The 18628-nt window shown below is 38.0% G+C and overlaps 1 protein-coding gene across 1 annotated transcript in view; it reads left to right on the forward strand.

Annotated features, from left to right (window-relative positions):
* The window catches only part of ELP1 (elongator acetyltransferase complex subunit 1), a 42515-nt gene that overhangs the window by 16949 nt on the left and 6938 nt on the right, over positions 1-18628 (forward strand). The window contains exons 15-33 of the mRNA XM_034410819.3: positions 288-394; positions 1317-1420; positions 3066-3119; positions 3218-3323; positions 4357-4472; positions 5371-5444; positions 5552-5630; positions 6156-6235; positions 7304-7441; positions 8373-8458; positions 9774-9922; positions 10492-10615; positions 11334-11431; positions 12441-12642; positions 14359-14420; positions 16428-16490; positions 16600-16660; positions 16920-17033; positions 18303-18414. Coding sequence (XP_034266710.2) covers positions 288-394; positions 1317-1420; positions 3066-3119; positions 3218-3323; positions 4357-4472; positions 5371-5444; positions 5552-5630; positions 6156-6235; positions 7304-7441; positions 8373-8458; positions 9774-9922; positions 10492-10615; positions 11334-11431; positions 12441-12642; positions 14359-14420; positions 16428-16490; positions 16600-16660; positions 16920-17033; positions 18303-18414 — 1929 coding nt within the window. The remainder of the gene's footprint in view (positions 1-287; positions 395-1316; positions 1421-3065; positions 3120-3217; positions 3324-4356; positions 4473-5370; positions 5445-5551; positions 5631-6155; positions 6236-7303; positions 7442-8372; positions 8459-9773; positions 9923-10491; positions 10616-11333; positions 11432-12440; positions 12643-14358; positions 14421-16427; positions 16491-16599; positions 16661-16919; positions 17034-18302; positions 18415-18628) is intronic.

Consider the following 18628-nt stretch of genomic DNA (forward strand, 5'->3'; position numbering starts at 1 on the left):
TTGTAAGCTGCCCTGAGTCTCCGGAGAAGGGTGGCATATAAATCAAATTAAAAAAAAAATATTTCAGAAAAGTGCATTGTCAGCAAAAACTATTGGAGCAGTGGAGGCAGGGATGTTAAAAAAGCTTTGTAAAGCTCAGTTTACAAGTGCTCCATATTGAGGTTCGAGCTTCCGATACTTCTACTTCTTTTCCCTGTGGTCGTTGCCAACATTCTTGTGATTGCAAGACAGCATTCAAGAAGGCATAAATTGACCCAAATTTCTCCCTTTTCTGCCCCTTCTTATAGGTCCCCTGTGAGCGTGGATGGTGATGTGATCAGCCTGTGTTGTAATCCAAAGACCAAAACAGTGGCTCTGCAGCTTTCTGATGGGCAAATCCTGAAGTATCTGTGGGGTATGTGTGATGTACTCCATTAGTTTGGGCTTGGAACAGAACCCAAGTCCTTATTCCACCTAGGAAGGAACTGCTATGGTCTTGAAAACCCATGAGTCAAATTGCCCAGTAGCCAGAGTTAACCAAGAAGGAAATATTCCAGCTGTCTCTTCTCCCTAGCAGAGAAAACAGAATTATGATATTTGGAAAATATAAACAAATTAATGTCCTTCCATAATTTCAAAACCATATGCTAGCTCATATAGCCACCTCATGTTGCAGTATTGGGAGGAAATGCTTTATTTCAGTTTAAGGCAATTTTACATGCTCAAATAACCTGTAAATTCATTGGCTGATTTTGTAATTTTCTTGCAGAGTTCATGTTCAAATTTGCCAAATCTTCCCCCCATCCAATTCCCAAGGCCCAGTCTACTGGACTAGAGAAAACTGCCTTTCGTTATCTTCTTCTCAGAAAGAAAAGAAATTGCATGATAGTTCTTGTATACAGGAGCCCTGATTTGACTTGTAATGCATCTTTGGGGCCCCAAAATTTGCCTGTCTCTGCTTTATTATGCTGTATTATGGTGCATTGTATATATGAAACACAATAAACCTGCATTTTGAGGTATCTAATAATCTGTAGAGATTTCAGAGCATGAAAACATGTTGGGCAGATTTGACGTGAAGGAGGTTCCTAAGGCCCAACTATCCTACTTTATTCTACTAATTCTCTTATCAGTTTCCCAAACATGTAAATTATCGCCATTCATAATCTATGTGCAAAGATTTGGGGGCAGCCTCTGTTGCTCTATAAGATGCCAAGTTGACTGAAACCAACACAGTATCCAGGATATGAAGCTAAATGAATCAAATTGCACCTACTGATATATATCCCTGGGTTTCCTAAAGGTTGATAATCAATCCTCTCTCCTTTATGCTCCAGGAGCTGAAAAACCAGTTGCCATCCCCTGGATGAATAATAATGGTTCCACTGTTCGGTTTCCATCCCCGTGTATGCAGACGGAACTAGCTGTAATTGACGGGGAAGTAAGTAAACAAGTATGGAAATCTTGGGCTGTGCCAATAGTTCACCATGCATATCTCCTGAGTGTTTCTTGCTTAAATAACCTTTGTCTGTTGCTATTCTTCTTAATCCGATTTGTACATTGTGAGTAGAAAAGCACAGAACTGCTTATGGCACATAACATCTTAGGGTTAATATACTTTCAGCCATGCAGAAGTTATCAGTTGTGATTAATTGGCTTGCAAAACCACTGTGGTGCCATCATAGGTAGATTCTTTTTCCTGAAGTCTTTAACTATGATTGATTGTGGAAAGTCCAGGAAAAGAATGGAAAAGGGACAGAGGTAGCAGGCAAGTCAATTGGCAGCTTCTCTTATATATGGCAACATGATTGGATGGCAAGAAACATGGGAAGAAATACTTCAAATCATTTAAAGTTATGCCTCCTTAATTAACTTACTACAAATGAGGGTGGGAAGTTCCTCTTATGTTTCCCCAATGTTCTGTATTTACTTCAGACTATCCTATGGAAATCTGAATACTTTTTGCTTCTTTGATCTTGCCTGGCTGCTTGGAGCTTAACAGACAAACTTACATACTTAGTGTTCAAGTTCTCTGGGCTTCAGGCAGGGGTGAAATCCAGCATGTTCTGACAGGTTTTGGAGAACCGGTAGCAGAAATTTTGAGTAGTTCGGAGAACTGGCAAATACCACCTCTGGCTGGCCCCAGAGTGGGATGGAAATGGAGATTTCGCAAATTCCTTCCTCCTGGAGTGGGGTGGGAATGGAGATTTTGCAGTATCCTTCCCCTTCCACGCCCACTAAACCAAGCCACGCCCATATAACCGGTAGTAAAAAAAAATTGGATTTCACCACTGGCTTCAGGATAACTACTAAGTTTATATAGCAAACCGGAGCTACCTCTATTTTGAAAAATCGACATAGATGTTTGAACTCCCTAAATTTCCATGTGAATCAGGGCAGTCGTTTTTGAAATAACAAAAAAAGGTTATGTGAGAAACAAGGGAAAATCAAGGAAGCAGTTGGTCTTCTGGTTGGAGAACATGACAAAATGTAACAGGCAATAGGAAGAAGGCTGAACTGCTTAATTTCTATTTTACTGTGTTTTTGCTAGAGGAAAAAGTGATACAACCTGTCAGAAGTTACACCAGCTAGGAGAGAACTTTATGTCTATACTGTATTTTGAAAATCCTAGAAAAAATAATTGAGCAGAGAGTGCAAGCATTTAGAAAGGAGTAAAATGATTACTTGAAGCCAGCATATGTTTATTAAAAATAAGTTGTGCCAATGTAATAATATCAGGTTTTTTGACATAGTGACTAGATTACAAGGTGAATCCAATGTTCTTAAACCTCAGTAAGTGGCTTGATAAAGTTGACTGTAACATACATAATATTCCTTCCTCCTCCTCCTCTTTTTCCCCACAACAACAGTTCTGTGTAGTAAGTTAAGCTGAAGGAGAGTAGCCCAAAGTCACTCAACTGGCTTTCATGCCTAAGGCGTGAAACTAGAATTCACAGTAACCTGGTTTATAGACCAGTACCTTAACTATGACACCAAACTGGTTCTCATCAGAATTAAGAGTTTTGGGTTTTGGTTTCTTTGTTCTGTTTTCTAACTCTGGTTTCCATTCTGCTTTTCTTTCTTAGGAAACCATATTTGGCTTGACTGACAGATGCCGTTTTTTTATTAATGATACTGAGGTACTGATTGTTCTCATGGCTTTATATCATCTGCTATGTCCATAATCCTTTAATGTCTCCCCCAACCAACGAGCAGTTTGATTGTCTGCTTTTCATAGGTTTCTTCAAATATTACGTCCTTTTCAATCAGTGATGAATTTCTCTTATTGACTACACATTCCCATACTTGTCAGTGCCTCCCTGTAAGGAACACATCCCTGAAAGGTAAAAATCACAATTTCTATCTCTTGACCATGTGCACCCTTCTCCAAATATGTTTGTTCATTTATGAAGAACTATTGCTTGTTAGTTGTCCAAGATTCTGCTGGACTCCTGCATTTTTATAGTCATTCACTTTTCCGTGGGAGAGTAGCACAAAGAGGATGACCCTGGCCACCCTAAACTCTACAATCCCATTTTCAAAATGCCAGTTGAAATGCCATGTTGAACGTTCTGCTGTATGTATGTTGCAAAATATTGTCATGATGAGAAGGAAGGTTATGGTGTTTCATCCTGACCTTGTCTTCCTTTGCTGCATTTCCTGTGTACGCACACATTTTAGCTTGTCTACGCCCAAGAGCATGAAGGGATTGAAGGGATACAGATTGCATGATATTGAGTTGGGTGCATATAGCAAGATGCCCAAACACGGCCTTCTATTTCTTTGCACACATTGATGGATGGATATATGCACATTTACATATGAGTAAGCCAAGTAAAACAGAGGAAGGAGCCCTTTTATTTATTCAACAATGTCACCCTTTCAAAGATGATCAGGACATTCTTTCTACTTATTAGACAGTGTGTTTAAGTTCTTAAGAAGAAATCTCAGTCCAATTATGATTTTGGGCATATTTGTGTCCAACTTTATAGGGAGGTCATAATGTTCGAGTTGAGAACATACTGATTTAATTGAAAATAGCATCTTTGTGACATTATGAATTTTGTCTCTCTGGGAAACAAGGAAATACTAATGTTTACATCACTGAGTACAGCTACAATTTATCCTGAGGAGGTAGGGTAGCATTAACCTGAATAATACTTAAATATATCTTGCTAGTTAGCAGTTCCATGATGAGACTTTACTTCTCAAATCAGACACTGGGATTTTCAAGTCATATTCTAAATTACTATATAAGAATTTTACTTCTGCATTTCATGATTTCATGCTTTAGTTTTAAGTGTAGGTTTGTCCCATTCATAAAAGCTGACAGATCTTGAGTTTGGGTTTTTATGCTATTGACTGTGGCACCTTCAGCTTTGAAAACAGGTCTGGGCAGCACTTCTCTCCCCAATAGTGAGACTCTACGCAAGATTGAAAGAGGAGCCCGGATAGTCACAGTTGTGCCACAACACACAAAGTTGATATTGCAGGTTAGTGCTTTTTCTTTGTGCATATTCCCCCAAATGATTGTATAGAGTCCTACATATAGTCCTTTATTTTTCAATTAAAAATAAATTGAAACCACCTGTCATTCAGCTGGCTGTTGTTGCAGTACACCTTTCAGAGAGCAGCCTCATCTATACTATCTAATATCTACCCATATGGAAAAAATAGCATATTGGATGAAATAAAGAGTGTTAATTCAAACAACAGGGTATCACTGTTTACAGTAAAGTAAATAGTACAATCTATTAGAAACCATACTGTGTGATTTTCCTGCTCATATGAATTAGCCAGGGGCGGGTTCCAAATCCCGTCGCTACCGTTTCAGTCGTGCACATGCACTCACGCTTGTGCGTGGCACTTCTGCGCATGCGCAGAAGAGTCTGGGTGGGTGGGCAGGGCCTCCCGCTGCCGCTGCTACCGGTTTACCCGATTCAATGCGAACTGGTAGCAACCTACCACTGGAATTGGCCTAGATAGAAGGAGGTCTATTTCATCTCCTATTAGGGGAGGTACATTTATATAATACATGTGTGCCTATATATGGAGCAAAAACATACGGTTGTTGTGTCTCCATTCCATATGGAGATTTCAGAGTTGGTATATCAGCAACACACGTGCAAGATATGCTGAATGGCCTGGAGTTCAATAAAATAAAATACTTCAGCCAGAAGTATTTTATTGATTTATTTAGCCTATAATCATAATTTTCATTAGCATGCTCAACAGGACTAATAGATTTCATTCCACTCCAAACCACTATTGAACTGAAAGCTTGATGCTTCTTGTACTAAAGGTGTTTAATGTCAAGTGGCTATAGATCAGTAAGAGCCATCTGTGGGTCCTCCTCTGCTTCACAGTGAATTTATGCTGGGATCTCTACAGGTGCCAAGAGGAAACTTGGAAGCTATTCATCATCGAGCCCTTGTTCTAGCTCAGGTTCGCAAATGGCTGGATAGGTGAGTTGAGTTGACTAAGGTCTATATGGGTTGACCTCAGGCTGTGCAACTTGATGTTTCTGCAGTCATATTGGAACTGACAAACTCTGTTCTGCCTCTCCTGCTAGCCTCCAATTTAAAGAAGCATTTGAATGTATGAGGAAGCTACGAGTCAATCTCAACCTGCTCTATGACCACAATCCAAAGGCGAGTGGAAACTATTGGCTCAGTTGGCATCTTCTGAAGGGATGGCAGAGAGACTGGAAAGAGAGTCCTGTGAATTCAAATGATAGTCTTTCAGGATGAGGACAGGGAGATGGCACCTCTTTTTGCCACCACTTGGTCTTTAAGAGTCATCAGTACATTCACCAACTCATAATGGATTGATGGCATGGAGGGAGGTTGATATATCCATTTATATGATCAGCTAGGAAAAAGGGATAGCTCTGAAGCAAGATGTAAACTTGATTAGATGCCAACACATTTCCTATTTTTTAACCAAAGTTAGTGGTTTATTGGGAAATCTTGCTGTATCACAGCACAATATAATTATTTTCCAATTATTGTAGAGTGGTTGCATGGGAATTATTCAGGTTTTTCCATCACAAATTGGTGAGGAATGAGAGTCACTTCATCACGATAATTTGGAGTATTTTTTTCCATTTTAAAATAGATACTTGTACAATATATGGCAGTTCAATTAAAATTTAATGATATTTGCTTTCTTTTCAGGTTTTCTTAAATCATGTGGAAAGATTTATAAAACAAATTGATTCTGTAAATTATATCAACCTGTTCCTCACAGAACTGAAGTGAGTATTTGGCTTTTATGATTGGCTTTTAAGACAGAGCATTAACTGTTTCTTATACTTTGAGAGGGATTTTGAAACAGTGAAAGGGGTTAGGAATACTTCCTTCTAATTAGTAATCTTTCTCTTCTGAAATTTGCTTCGTTTGGTGCCAGGAAAAACAAATGGTATTATAAATTATTTTTCCATCACCATCAAAGCTACTCTGTATTTTTAAGAAGAGACATCTTGGCTTTTTAAATGCTTGAATATGCAAGACACAATTAGATTCCATCCAACTCCAGCAAATATTTAATATGCTGAGTGAGATCAGCATGAGGATCCTTAGAACAATATGAAGTGAAAAAGAATAAAATAATCTGGACTATCCATAGGAATTGAGGCAAAATTCCCCAATTGAAATGCAATTCATGTATGTTGGATTAAAACTGTACCACTACTGTCTCCCCAGCCAGTAGTCATGTTAAGAGTTATGATCCAGTGTATTGAGAGGGACTCAGGTTGAGGAATGCAAGGTTAGATTAGTGAAGAGAGGAAATGGAACATTTTGGTTGAAACTTGATAAATTCACATATTGATTGGGAATAGAGGGGAAGTTATCAAAATAACTGTTAAGCGAGGGTTCTGTTTCTATAACAATTAAATATATTTAATTTCTGAACCAAGATTTTGCAATCTGCCCAAACTCTGCAAATACACTTACTTTTCTCATACTTTCGTGATTTCTTCTGCGATTTTTTTATTTGAATAGAAGTAAAATTTATAGGAAGGAATTGAAAGAATATATCTGATGATATGAATAAGGCTGAAATTTGTCTCTGTTTATTGGCTTAGCTTGTGAGTGTTTTGTAGGCTTGGTTGCATGTTTTCAAGAATATTATGGATGTTATAAAGTATTAATGAAAGCTGAATTTTGTGCCCAAACACTTTGTTTCTTATTTTTGAGGAACCATAGCATATAGTTTGGCTCTACCAAATATTTTTAGTAAATATTATTGCCTAACACCATTACACTGTGTATATGTACATTTGCTTTGTAAATGTAGCAAGGTCATTTTTCCCCTTTCCTAGAGAAGAAGATTTCACAAAAACGATGTACCCCTCTCTGGGTTCCACCGATGTCAACAAATTGCACTCTTCCAATAATAAAAAGATTAATATCATCTGTGATGCCATGAGACAAGCAATGGAGAACATCAGTGCTGCTAAGTATGGGACATAAAATTACAAAACATCTACATATACAAAGACAGTTTCCGTACACTATCAAACTTTTAACAAGTTGTAACAAAGCCCAGGATGCAGCCCCATACTTAGGAAAAGTCTTAATGATAGTCCATCTTCAGAAAGCAGCTCAAATGCAAGAGTTATGAAAAGGGAAGACATATCTCTCTTTCCTCACTTTTTACAGGTGATGGACCTTCACCAATTGAAAAAAGAGGGAATGGTACTTCCGATTTACGGAGTAGGAAGCATATCATGTCTCTTTTCTGTCTATCAAGACATGCTGCATTCATACATGCCATTGTGCCAGACTTTTAAAAAAGTTTCCCAATCTTTCAACACATAGATCATAGGTGTCAAACTCACCACGTTGCCATCATGTGATGTTTCGCGATGTTTTTCCCCTTCATGGAGCTGGGGTGGGCATGGCTTGCACGTGATACATCCAGCCTGTGTGCCACCAGTTTGACACTCCTGACATATATCATTCAACCCCATTTTCAACTGGGAAATTGTGATCACATACAAAATATATAATACAGTTCATGAATACACACAACAAACTTCCTTTAAAAGTTTGCAATCTTATGGGGCCTTGTTACTGACTGTCTAGGGTCGCACATATTGATACAAGTCAAAGCCTGTTTAGAATGGAGAATAGGTTTGGAAAAAGAAAACTAGCCCTTTCTTCCATGTTAATAATACCTCAGTGATGTTCCGGCAAAATTGTGTTTCTTTTATTGGGCTCTAATCAAATAGCCAGTTTTAAAAAGTTCTGGGTGTACTTGTAGTAGAATTCAGTAGCAATCCTACATCAGTCAGAATTGTCATGAGAGAATTTTCTTTTTTAAAAAAATCCCAAACCCTCAAAGTTCTCAATTTTTAACTCTTCCTTTTTTTTTCCTGGACTCTTTAGGTACTGCTTAGCCATACTGACCTCTCATGTCAAAAAGAGTCCTCCAGAACTGGAAACAGCCCTGCAGAGAATTCGTCAGCTTCAAGGTACAATATTGCATTAGATTGTTTAGTTGCGCAGCGCTCTTATTGCTTCCCAAATCATGATTCAATTAACCAGTGTGTAGAGCACACTTCCTCCCAATTTCTCCTTTGTTGTATGTGAGTGAACGTCAGGAATGGTAGAGTTTCAAATGGCAGCCAAATTAATATTGTGATTTATTCTACTCAAGCAAAGCAGATTAATAAGCCAACACATACACACACTAAATATACGTTGTGTGGCTTTATGGCTTTCGTTTTACTCTTTGAACTGCAATTTACAAAAATTACTGAGTGGCATAAATCCATATTGCATAGAGAATAAAGATGTATATTTTTTAAAAAAAAATCTGCTAAAAAGTAAATAGATGGACAGATAACACACATCTTCATATTTACTGTAAATCTAAAGTGTTGCCAAAAGTCAGTACTCCAGATTGACTGGCAAGGGATAGGTATGGTGGAGTGGGAATAGAGTAGAGAGGGAGAAGATTTCTTCAGGGCTCCAATGGTACTTGGCTTTTCCAAGTAATGATATTATTGACTATCCATTACTCTGATAAAGACATAAGATTGCCTGTCAGTCAAGTTGAGAGCAAATTGCCCTCTTATGCACCTCCTACACAGATTGCTGTTGTGGATCTCCTCACTGAAAAGGTGAGCATCATTTCAAAGACCATTCAGATTTTTGACACAAGACAACATCATCAAGATAAAACAACAGAGCTTAGACCAGTTTCCCACTACTGAGTTAGAATCTCTTCATAGCATCACCGAAGCCATCATTGAAATGATGTAATATCTTTGCTGTGTCTGGCACAAAAAGTGTTCAGTAATTCTGGAAGGTGCTAAAATGGAAATGACCTTATTATTCTTTAGTTCATTCAATACCCAGTCACTCAAAGTACGATGAGTTCCAAAGTATCTCCCAGGATACTGTTTTTACTATAGAGTAGAAATTGAAAGGTGATTTTCACTTCCTTGCCCATAAGATATCTGTCAGGTGAAAGGCATGCCTTACAAACCCTTTATAGAAGAGGATAGGAGAAAATAGCAGGAATTGGTAGCTGGCAATTCTGATTCAAGGATGTAATCACTACAAAAGGAGAAAGTATTTCAGTTTATTTATCAGAGAAGTACCTCTGTATTGTCTATTAGCAAAAATAGCAGTCTTTTGCCCAAAGCTAGGGTTTGCTCAGTACATTATTACCTGTTTTTTTCTGAATAAGGTTTTGCTTTTTCAGTATTGAATTGATAAAGACTGAATTCATATTATACTTGGAAACATTGTCTGGCTTTTAATTAAAATTAATCTTAATAGGACAGACTTCAGAAACAGTAGGATCTGTCAGAGTGGAAGAAGCATTAAAATACCTGCTGTATCTGGTGGATGTCAGTGAATTGTATGATTATTCACTGGGGACATATGACTTTGATTTAGTCATCATGGTTGCTGAGAAGTCTCAGAAGGTAGGATTGGATCTTATTCTGATTCCATAAATCTTGGTCTAGCTATGTTATGAGAAAAACTATGAAATGCATTCAAAAATTGCCATCATCACCATCACCACTCAAACTCTTCAGCATTTGTAAAATACAATAAGTTGTACATTCAGTGCAAGTCTTGTTTTTCAGTATTGCTTGTTCTGTTACTACATGTGGTGGACTTGTCCAATGGCAAACAATGACTCGTGTGTGTGTGTGTGTGTGTGAAAGAGAGGGAGAGGGAGGGAGAGAGAGAGAGGGAGGCAGGGAGAGAACATTTATGGTTTCCATAATATCAGAAGTCACAGTGTGGTTTTATCAATAAAGCCTTGTATGATTTCATAGTTAATAGAATAAATTACCCATGAGCAAAATGAAGAACAAAAGAAATGGTGCAGAAAACAATACCAAAAGGTAGAAATATATTTGTAACAAGTATCAGAAATTAGTTTGGTGGCCTCTCTTCATGTAAAGATAAGCATGCTATTGCAGTGTTTTTTAATTACTGTGGCAATTCAGTCCGAACGTCAGTTACTTTTTTTATTTACTTGCAGGATCCTAAGGAATATCTCCCATTTTTAAACAAACTTAAGAAAATGGAAATCAATTATCAGCGATATTCAATAGACAAATATTTGAAGAGATTTCCAAAGGCGCTCTATCACCTTAGTAAATGTGGTATGTACATTAGAAACATGACTCCTAGATAGAAAATCATGAATAAGCAATAGTTTTTGTTTTAGCATCATTATACTGCCTAAAAATGACTGAAATTACTGATGGCCAGCCTTTTTTGTAAACATGATACGGAAGCCATTGAGCCTCTAAACTCATGGAAGAGCATGTATGCAACCCATCATGCTTTAGGAAAGGTTTTGAATCAGCTCAGTGGAAACTGAGGAGAGAAATAGTAAAGAGGGAGGAGATCTTTTCAGGCCGATGGGGATGTTTGGAATGTTGAGGATGGATCGCTGTGCAGGACTTGTGCGTTAAAAAATGGAAATGTAGAACATAAAATCCCATGAATTAGAAGATAAACATATGAGGCTCCTCCCCCAGTTGCTTCTATCTTCTTTGTTTTAAAAAAATCTGTTGGTTTTTTTTTTTTTAAATGGGTAAGTGGCTGCCAAGGGAGATGAAGTATATTGAGCCTCCAAAATCCCAGGTGTGATATATTTGTACTATGCAGTCATCCAGATTTGAAAAAGAAAAATAAAGGATTTGAAGTATGAACGATTTGGACTGCAAGCTGTTGAAACTGTTTCTTGAATTTGGGCATCTTACATGTTGCAGTTTAAAATAAAATGTCATCCTGATTAATTAAAACTAGCTCCAACAGGCCTGTGCAAGGCTTTGTCTTTTGAGTGTCAGAAGAAAATATCTGTTGTTTTCTCAGGCCCAGAACATTTTCCAGAGTTCCTAAATTTGGTGGTTGAACAGAATTTGTATAATGAAGCCCTCAAGCTCTGTTTGCCAGGCACACAAGAATACAAGGTACACAAATAGTTTTCTATTCATCTTTATTTGCTGTCCTTTACTGGTGAGAGCAGGCAGCTATACTCGAGTCATAAAATACGCATTACACAGTGGCAGATATCTTTCTCTGAACATTTCCTTTCTTTATCAAATCCAGAGTTCTTTAGCTAGAAGTTCCTCTTACATAAAATTTGGTTTGTGGCTTCTGGTTCATGTAAGCTTTTAAATGTGATCTGTTGCCTTTAGAATTAGAGAAGTAATCTGATCTGCAATTGTCCGCCTTAAGGGTTGTGTAGAACCTGGTATAGAAATCTGCCAGGGATTCCTCCTTGGGAGGTTTCGTAAAGCAAAGTGAATTCTCTGATAATTTTTCCATGCATATTATCAGTCTTTCCTACAAATAAAGGAGCAACTACAAGTAATCCTCAATTTATGACCACAATTTAACTCAGAATTTATGTTGCTAAGTGAGAAATTTGGTAAGCGAGTTTTGTCCCATTTTACGACTTTTCTTGCCACATTTGATAAATGCATTCCCGGCATTAAATTACTGGTAGTTACATAGTAGTTAATTGAATCTGGCTTCCCCGTGGACTTTGCTTGTCAGAAGGTCGCAAAAGAGGATCACATGACCTCTGGATACTGCAACCGTCATAAATATGAACCAGTTGCCAAGCATCCGAATATAAATTATGTGACCATGGGGATGCTGCAAAGGTCATAAGTGTGAAAAATGGTCATAAGTCACTTATGTCCGTGCCGTTGTAACTTCGAACGGTCACTAAATGAACTGTTGTAAGTTGAGGACTGCCTGTAGTAAAAGGCAAAATTATAGCACACCTTCAGATGCTTCTCAACCTCGCCACAGAGAAGGTAGAAAGCCTGTGCTCCTTTGGCAGCTGAGCAACAGAATGCACACTTTACAATTTCACTTAAACATCTGCCGGTCATCTACAAAAACAGTCAAGAACAATCAACTCTTTGATCTGTGAGAAGAGGTCCAGTTCCCTGTAACTATCTTTTGCAGACCATCAGCTATGCCTACGGAGAATATTTAATCCAGAAGCATCTTGCTGGACAAGCTGGGCTGATCTTCTTCCGATGCGGTGCCTTTGAGAAAGCGCTGGATGCTTTTCTGATCAGTGGCAACTGGCAGCAGGCTCTCTGTGCAGCTGCTGAGCTTTGTTACACTGAAGACAAGCTGGCTAGCCTGGCGAGGAGCATGGCAGGTGAGCATCCACATTACCCTGAACCTGACTCTCCTTTCCAAATTTAGCCATCCCAATGTTTTTTATTGTATTATCTTCTTCCCATTTCTTTTCCCTTCCAGGAACACAAACGTGGTGGTTAAAAATACTGTTCATTCTTATTAGATAGTACAATTGACATGCATGGCACTTGTCAGAATCACTTAAGAACCAGAGCAGGAAAAAAGACAGGCATGGTCTCTGAGGAACATGCAGTCTAAATTTCAGCTGAGAGGTAGACCAAGAGGGGGATTGGAGAGGCATGGAAAACAAAGATAAATACCTGCAAGCAGATGAACCCCACTGTTTGCAATTAGTTCATGAAATTAATTTTCCTTGTATGTTGATCAATATATAGAAATTCATTCAAACTAGCACTGGAAGAATGAGAAAACTCCTACACTACAGATGAAAATATAATTAGAAAAATACTAGACTGCAGAAATGGATAGGTTAACATTAAAGATAAAGGACAAAGAAGACACAGAATATTTTCTAACATGGGATTTGTTTTATCAATGGTTAGACAATAGAGATAGAAATTAGAAGTTGGAAGATTATTACTAGGTATAAGTGAATAATATTATTATTACTATTATTATTATGTACAAGTAAACTGACCCAGACAATACACTGTTTACTAAGCACTTATGTATGTTAAAGAAAAATGTATAAATAAAGTACATAAAAAAAGAAATTCATTCAAACTGTGACATGGCCAAAGGCATCTTACCTGTCATGCCTTATTTTATTTATTTTATTTATTCATAGATTTATATCGCTGCCCATAGGTTTATATGGCTGCCCATCACAAATATATGACTCAGGGCTGCTAACAGTATTTCAAATGATAAAAGCATATGCAAATATATATATATAAAACCCATAGCAGCCAAGTGGATGCCATGACCGAAAAGCATCTCTTCCTGGGGCTTGATAATTGACATTCTTTGCCCTCTGCTGCCTGACCAGATAGGGCACATAGAAGCAGCTGGAAACCTGGTCCCATAAGTAACCTGGTCTCAAGCTATGAAGGACTTTAAAGGTGACTACCAGGACCTTGAATTGCACCTGGAATCATACCAGTGGCCATGCAAACAACCTACCAATGGTGTCACATGCTGAAAAACACTTAACTACATGTGTCACTATTCTACACCTGCTGAAGTTTTTGAATGTATTTCAGTGGCAGCCCTGTGTGGAGTTTGTGGCAGGATCAGTAGAATATGAGTGACCCTGAGTAGCATCTCCCAGTGGACCCAAAGAGGCCCATTAATCTTCACCTATGATTGAAAGCTACTTTTGTTGGGTCCTTCTCAAACAGCAACCTTGCCAGACTTCTGAAGATGTCTTTTAGCACCAGCCAAGTAGGATATGGGGCTCAGGTGTTGGGAAAGAATATGCACACACTCTCTTCAGCTGATGTAAGCCACCACCACTAAGCCTTAGCAACTCTTTGGACTAGATCTCTCCCTGGGACTGCATAGCTGGGGGGGAATGGTACCCTTTCATATACCTGTTGCCAAAGTTTAAGAATAGGGAAAAGTGATTGAGGAGGTACATTTGGTTCGGAGGCTTGTGAAACTTACAGACTTGAAATACTGTAGAAGCACCACATCTCTGCTTTGATTTTAGGAGTGGAAAAAATAGCTTTCTAAAATCTCGCATTTCCTCTCCTGAACACTTTCCTTCTTTCAGGAAGACTTACTGAAAAAAGAAAATATGTCGATGCAGCAGTTCTTCTGGAACAATATGCCAAGGTATAATTTCTATTTTGTTCCTTTCCATTTGTTCTGTTTCTGATCCACTTTTTCATCTGCGGTTTTCTATACATGTGGCTCTCTTCGCAACACCGTCTATAGCAAAACACGATTATGCCAGAATGATGACATCACCACCCAAGTGCTATCATTCTGTACATCTGACAGAGCTACCTAAATCATAATATTTGCATGATGATCTGTGACATTATTTCCAGAGTCCCATCTTTCCTTGTAACTTTAGCCTGTATTTGAAAATAGAAAGTGAACTCTGAGCAGCAGTGAGTTGCTTCCTCCTTCAGATGATTAGATGTAAATCAAAATTCCTGTAGGTCTGTCTTCCATTTGTAACACCATGACTTGTTCCTCATGTTTCTGGACAATTTTCCTTTTGTGTAGAACTCCCATGTCCTCATCTTCCATTTATAAGCCTCTAGTTTTTTCCATGTTGTTACTTCATCTTTCATTTCAAAGGATATTTGATAAGAGAGGAAAGATACCATGTTTCCCTGAAAATAAAACCCTGTCTTATATTTTATTGAACCCCAAAATAAGCGCTTGGTCTTAGTTTTGGGGTGGTCTTATTATTTTGGGGTGCGTGGAGCAAGATGGGGCTCCTCTTGCTGTCTTACCTGATTTCCAGCTCTGCATTTAAATATGTTCAGGGAGGGCTTATCTTAGCGCATGTGCTCAAAAGCTCGATTGGGCTTATTATCAGGGGATGTCTTATTTTCGGGGAAACAGGGTAGTATTTTTTTTAAAAAAATTAAATTTTCTTTTAATACAAAACATTCCGTCATTCATTAAACAGTGTGTCATCTGGGTACAATTTTTTCGTGTCATAATAGTTAAAGCTTACCACCGTATTCATTATTTATATCTACTCTTAGTTAATACTAATACTTAACATATCTATTATCATAACATTTGTCTTCTTAACTTATTTAACTTTACCATACATTACTTTCATATTTATTCTCTAACCATTGATAAAATAAATCCCATATATTATAATAATCAGATTCTTCCTTCCCTCTAATTGAAAGTGTTAATCTATTCATTTCTGCACATACCAATATTTTCTTAATCACATTTTCATCTGCAGGAATCTCTTCACCTTTCCAAATCTATGCAAATACAATTCTAGCTGCAGTTATTACATGAATAAACAAGTATATGATTCAAGTATAAACTAATTTTTGATGGTATTGCTGAGAGCAGTTCATCTGTAAGCCCCCGTGGTTACATTGCTTCATTTGGATATTGTATGCTGCGTTCTAGCTACAGCCAAATGTATACACTTCAAGTGTTGAACCCTGTTTAATGGCACCAAATTTATTATGAAAACCTCTTCGTCCATGCCACATCTGTTTATGTGGCAAAGCTATCAATCTTTCATCCATTTCCTGCAAGTAGAATGACTGACAATATAAGTATTGCTAAAGTATTGCTAGTTGCTATCCTAAAGATTTAACCTACCTAATAAAATTAGCTTGCTATCTCAAAGTCCTGGGAAGGATGCCAGATAAGGAAAAAACAAGAGCTGGCTAGAAATAGCTTTTAATTCGAGGTTTACATCGTCTGATGCTCTTGAACAGCATTGTGGCTGAGTTGACGTGATAAGATAGAAGCATTTGGAACATGAGGTTATATCAGTTCTAATTGTTCATTGAAGCAGAATATTACCTGCAATGAAGTGATAAGGCTAGAAATCACAAAATATGAAGAACCACAAATAGAAATAGAACAATTGTAGCAAAAGAAAGCAAAGGTAATACCAATACTAATAGGCATTTTGGGTGCATACACACACACACACACACTTATTTACTTACTTACAAATATATATTAGAAGCAGGTCAAGCAGAGTACTCACTGTATATTATGAATATTACAGGATTTGGGATTTCATCCCAAATATTTCTTTTCTGCTAAAAGGCTTCAGGAGAAGGAAATATTTGATTAGTTAACAAAATGATAGTAAATGTTTGATTTACCCTTTTCCAGGACTATGAAGAGGCCATCCTGCTTCTTTTAGAAGGAACTGCCTGGGATGAAGCCTTGAGAATAGTAAGAGTCCTGAAAACCTTGATTTTTTTCCATTATCTGTGAGAAAGTGTTGTGTTTTGTTTTGTTTTGTCAGAGAAGTTTATTTTTTTTAATTTTTTTTCCATTTTAGATTTACAAATATAATAGGACCGATATTCTAGAGACCAACTTCAGGCCATCTCTGTTGGAAGGTAAGGCTTCCTGAGAGCTGAGATGTGCTTGGAGGGGTGATCTTAATGAGATTCAAATTAGGTGAAGGGGGAAAGAGTGTGGGTGTGAGGTAAGGACATATAACAGGATATTTTGTCTCTGGCCACAAGAGACAAAATGGCCAAAAACATCTAACCTTGATTTTTTTTTTTAAATTGTTCATTGGCAAATCAAAGTTCTTAATGTGTCTGTTTCACTTACACATGTATAATTTTCCTTTTACTGTGATCACCTCTCTAGCTCAAAAAAATCATTTGGTGTTTTTGGAAACACAGAAAGCAGAATTTTCTCACCATCGTAAGCGCCTTTCTATAGTTCGAGAGCGTAAGCAGCAAGCCCAAAATGAACTACTAGGTAATGTATTTAAATGGAATTGTGTTTTGTGACACTAATTCATAGAAAGCTCTTTGTTAGTGCCTTAAGATAAGAGCAGGAACTTCAGTTGCTACTTCAATAAAATAATCGAACTTTGCATTTTTGGTTTCTACTAGTTATGAAGTGCTACACAAGTAAGATTGTGGGGAGGCTGTGGTAAGATTTAAACAATCAGGAGATTGCAGTGAATGAGTTGGCAACTGATCTCATAAATGGCAGTTTAGTCTAGATCAGAGGTCTGCAACCTTAAATTCTCAAAGAGCTATTTGGACCCGTTTCCCACAGAAAAGAAAACACTGGGAGCCACAAAACTTGGGTGGGCGTGGCCAACTCGATGTCACTCACTTTCACCCTCTAGCCACGCCTACCCAGCCGGTCATTAGGGCAGAGAACCAGTTGTTAAAAAACACTGGGAACCACAAAATCCTTTTGACATATCTCTCTCCCCTCCCTCCCTCCCTCTCCCCCCCCCTCTCTCTGTATCTCTCTGTCTCTGCCCTGGCCGCTTCTCCATTCCCCGCCATTGCCCTTACCTTCTCAGGCCAGGTGAGGAGTGACTGGGAGGGGAGGGGAGGGGAGGGCCAGGGCCAGCCAGTGTTGGGATCACTTGACAGGGAGCCACAGCAGAGAGCCCAAAGAGCCACATATGGCTGTGGAGCCATAGGTTGCTGACCCCTGGCCTAGATGGAAACAATTCAAGGAAGAAGCATTTTGAATCCCTCAAAGTGTCTTTAATTAATTCATTGTAAATCAGGGTAGGAAGTTCCTCTTACATTTTCCAAAATTCTGTATTTACACCAGATTAGCATTAAAGGTACATTATTGCAATTTGTGAAGTTCTTACTTTCTTGACCTTGTTTGAAACCATGCTACCCTTGTATTCAAAGGCAGTGCCTTTCTCTATTCCAGATGCTGGAAACAATGTATTTGAACTAAAGTTTCCAGGAATATCTGCCAGACCTCCAAAGGAATAAGATGCTGGACTAGATAGAGCTGATTTATTCAGTCCACCTATTAACTAAGAGATCAAAGTTCAGATTGCAGTTCTGAATATTTCACATCAGGGATCATAGGTCTGCTCCTACCTTTTTCCTTGGTTTCATGTTCATTGGATGCGCCTATTGCAGAATATTTCTAAAACAGTCAAAAAAAGTGCTATTGAAATGAAGCAACAAGAGAGGAATTTATTTAACAGATAAGATGTGAATGTTTTCCCCTTTTATTGATCAAAGTAACTAATTTTTTCAGATCACGAAGCATCAAATTGTCCTGAATCGGATCTCTTTTCTGATACCAGCAGTTTGGTGACAGCAAGTGACACAAGTTCCAAATATACTCACAGTAATTCAAGAATATCTGCGTATGTTACTTTGCCTTATCATAGCTTTGGTGTACAAAAGTTTGACTGCCATTCATGTCCCAAGTGGAAAATTTTGGTCTCCAGATAAAGACAGCTTGTCTTAGTTCTCCCTGAATTCCACTGGGAGCTTGATAATCAAACAGGCTACAAAGCAACTTCTCTTGGCTCCTTTGAGGCCTGAAACATTAGTCATTCATCATTAATTATTAAACAT

This window comes from Pantherophis guttatus, chromosome 2 (assembly GCF_059756535.1).
Source record: "Pantherophis guttatus breed Tessera chromosome 2, ASM5975653v1, whole genome shotgun sequence".
In the NCBI taxonomy this organism is placed as follows: domain Eukaryota; kingdom Metazoa; phylum Chordata; class Lepidosauria; order Squamata; family Colubridae; genus Pantherophis; species Pantherophis guttatus.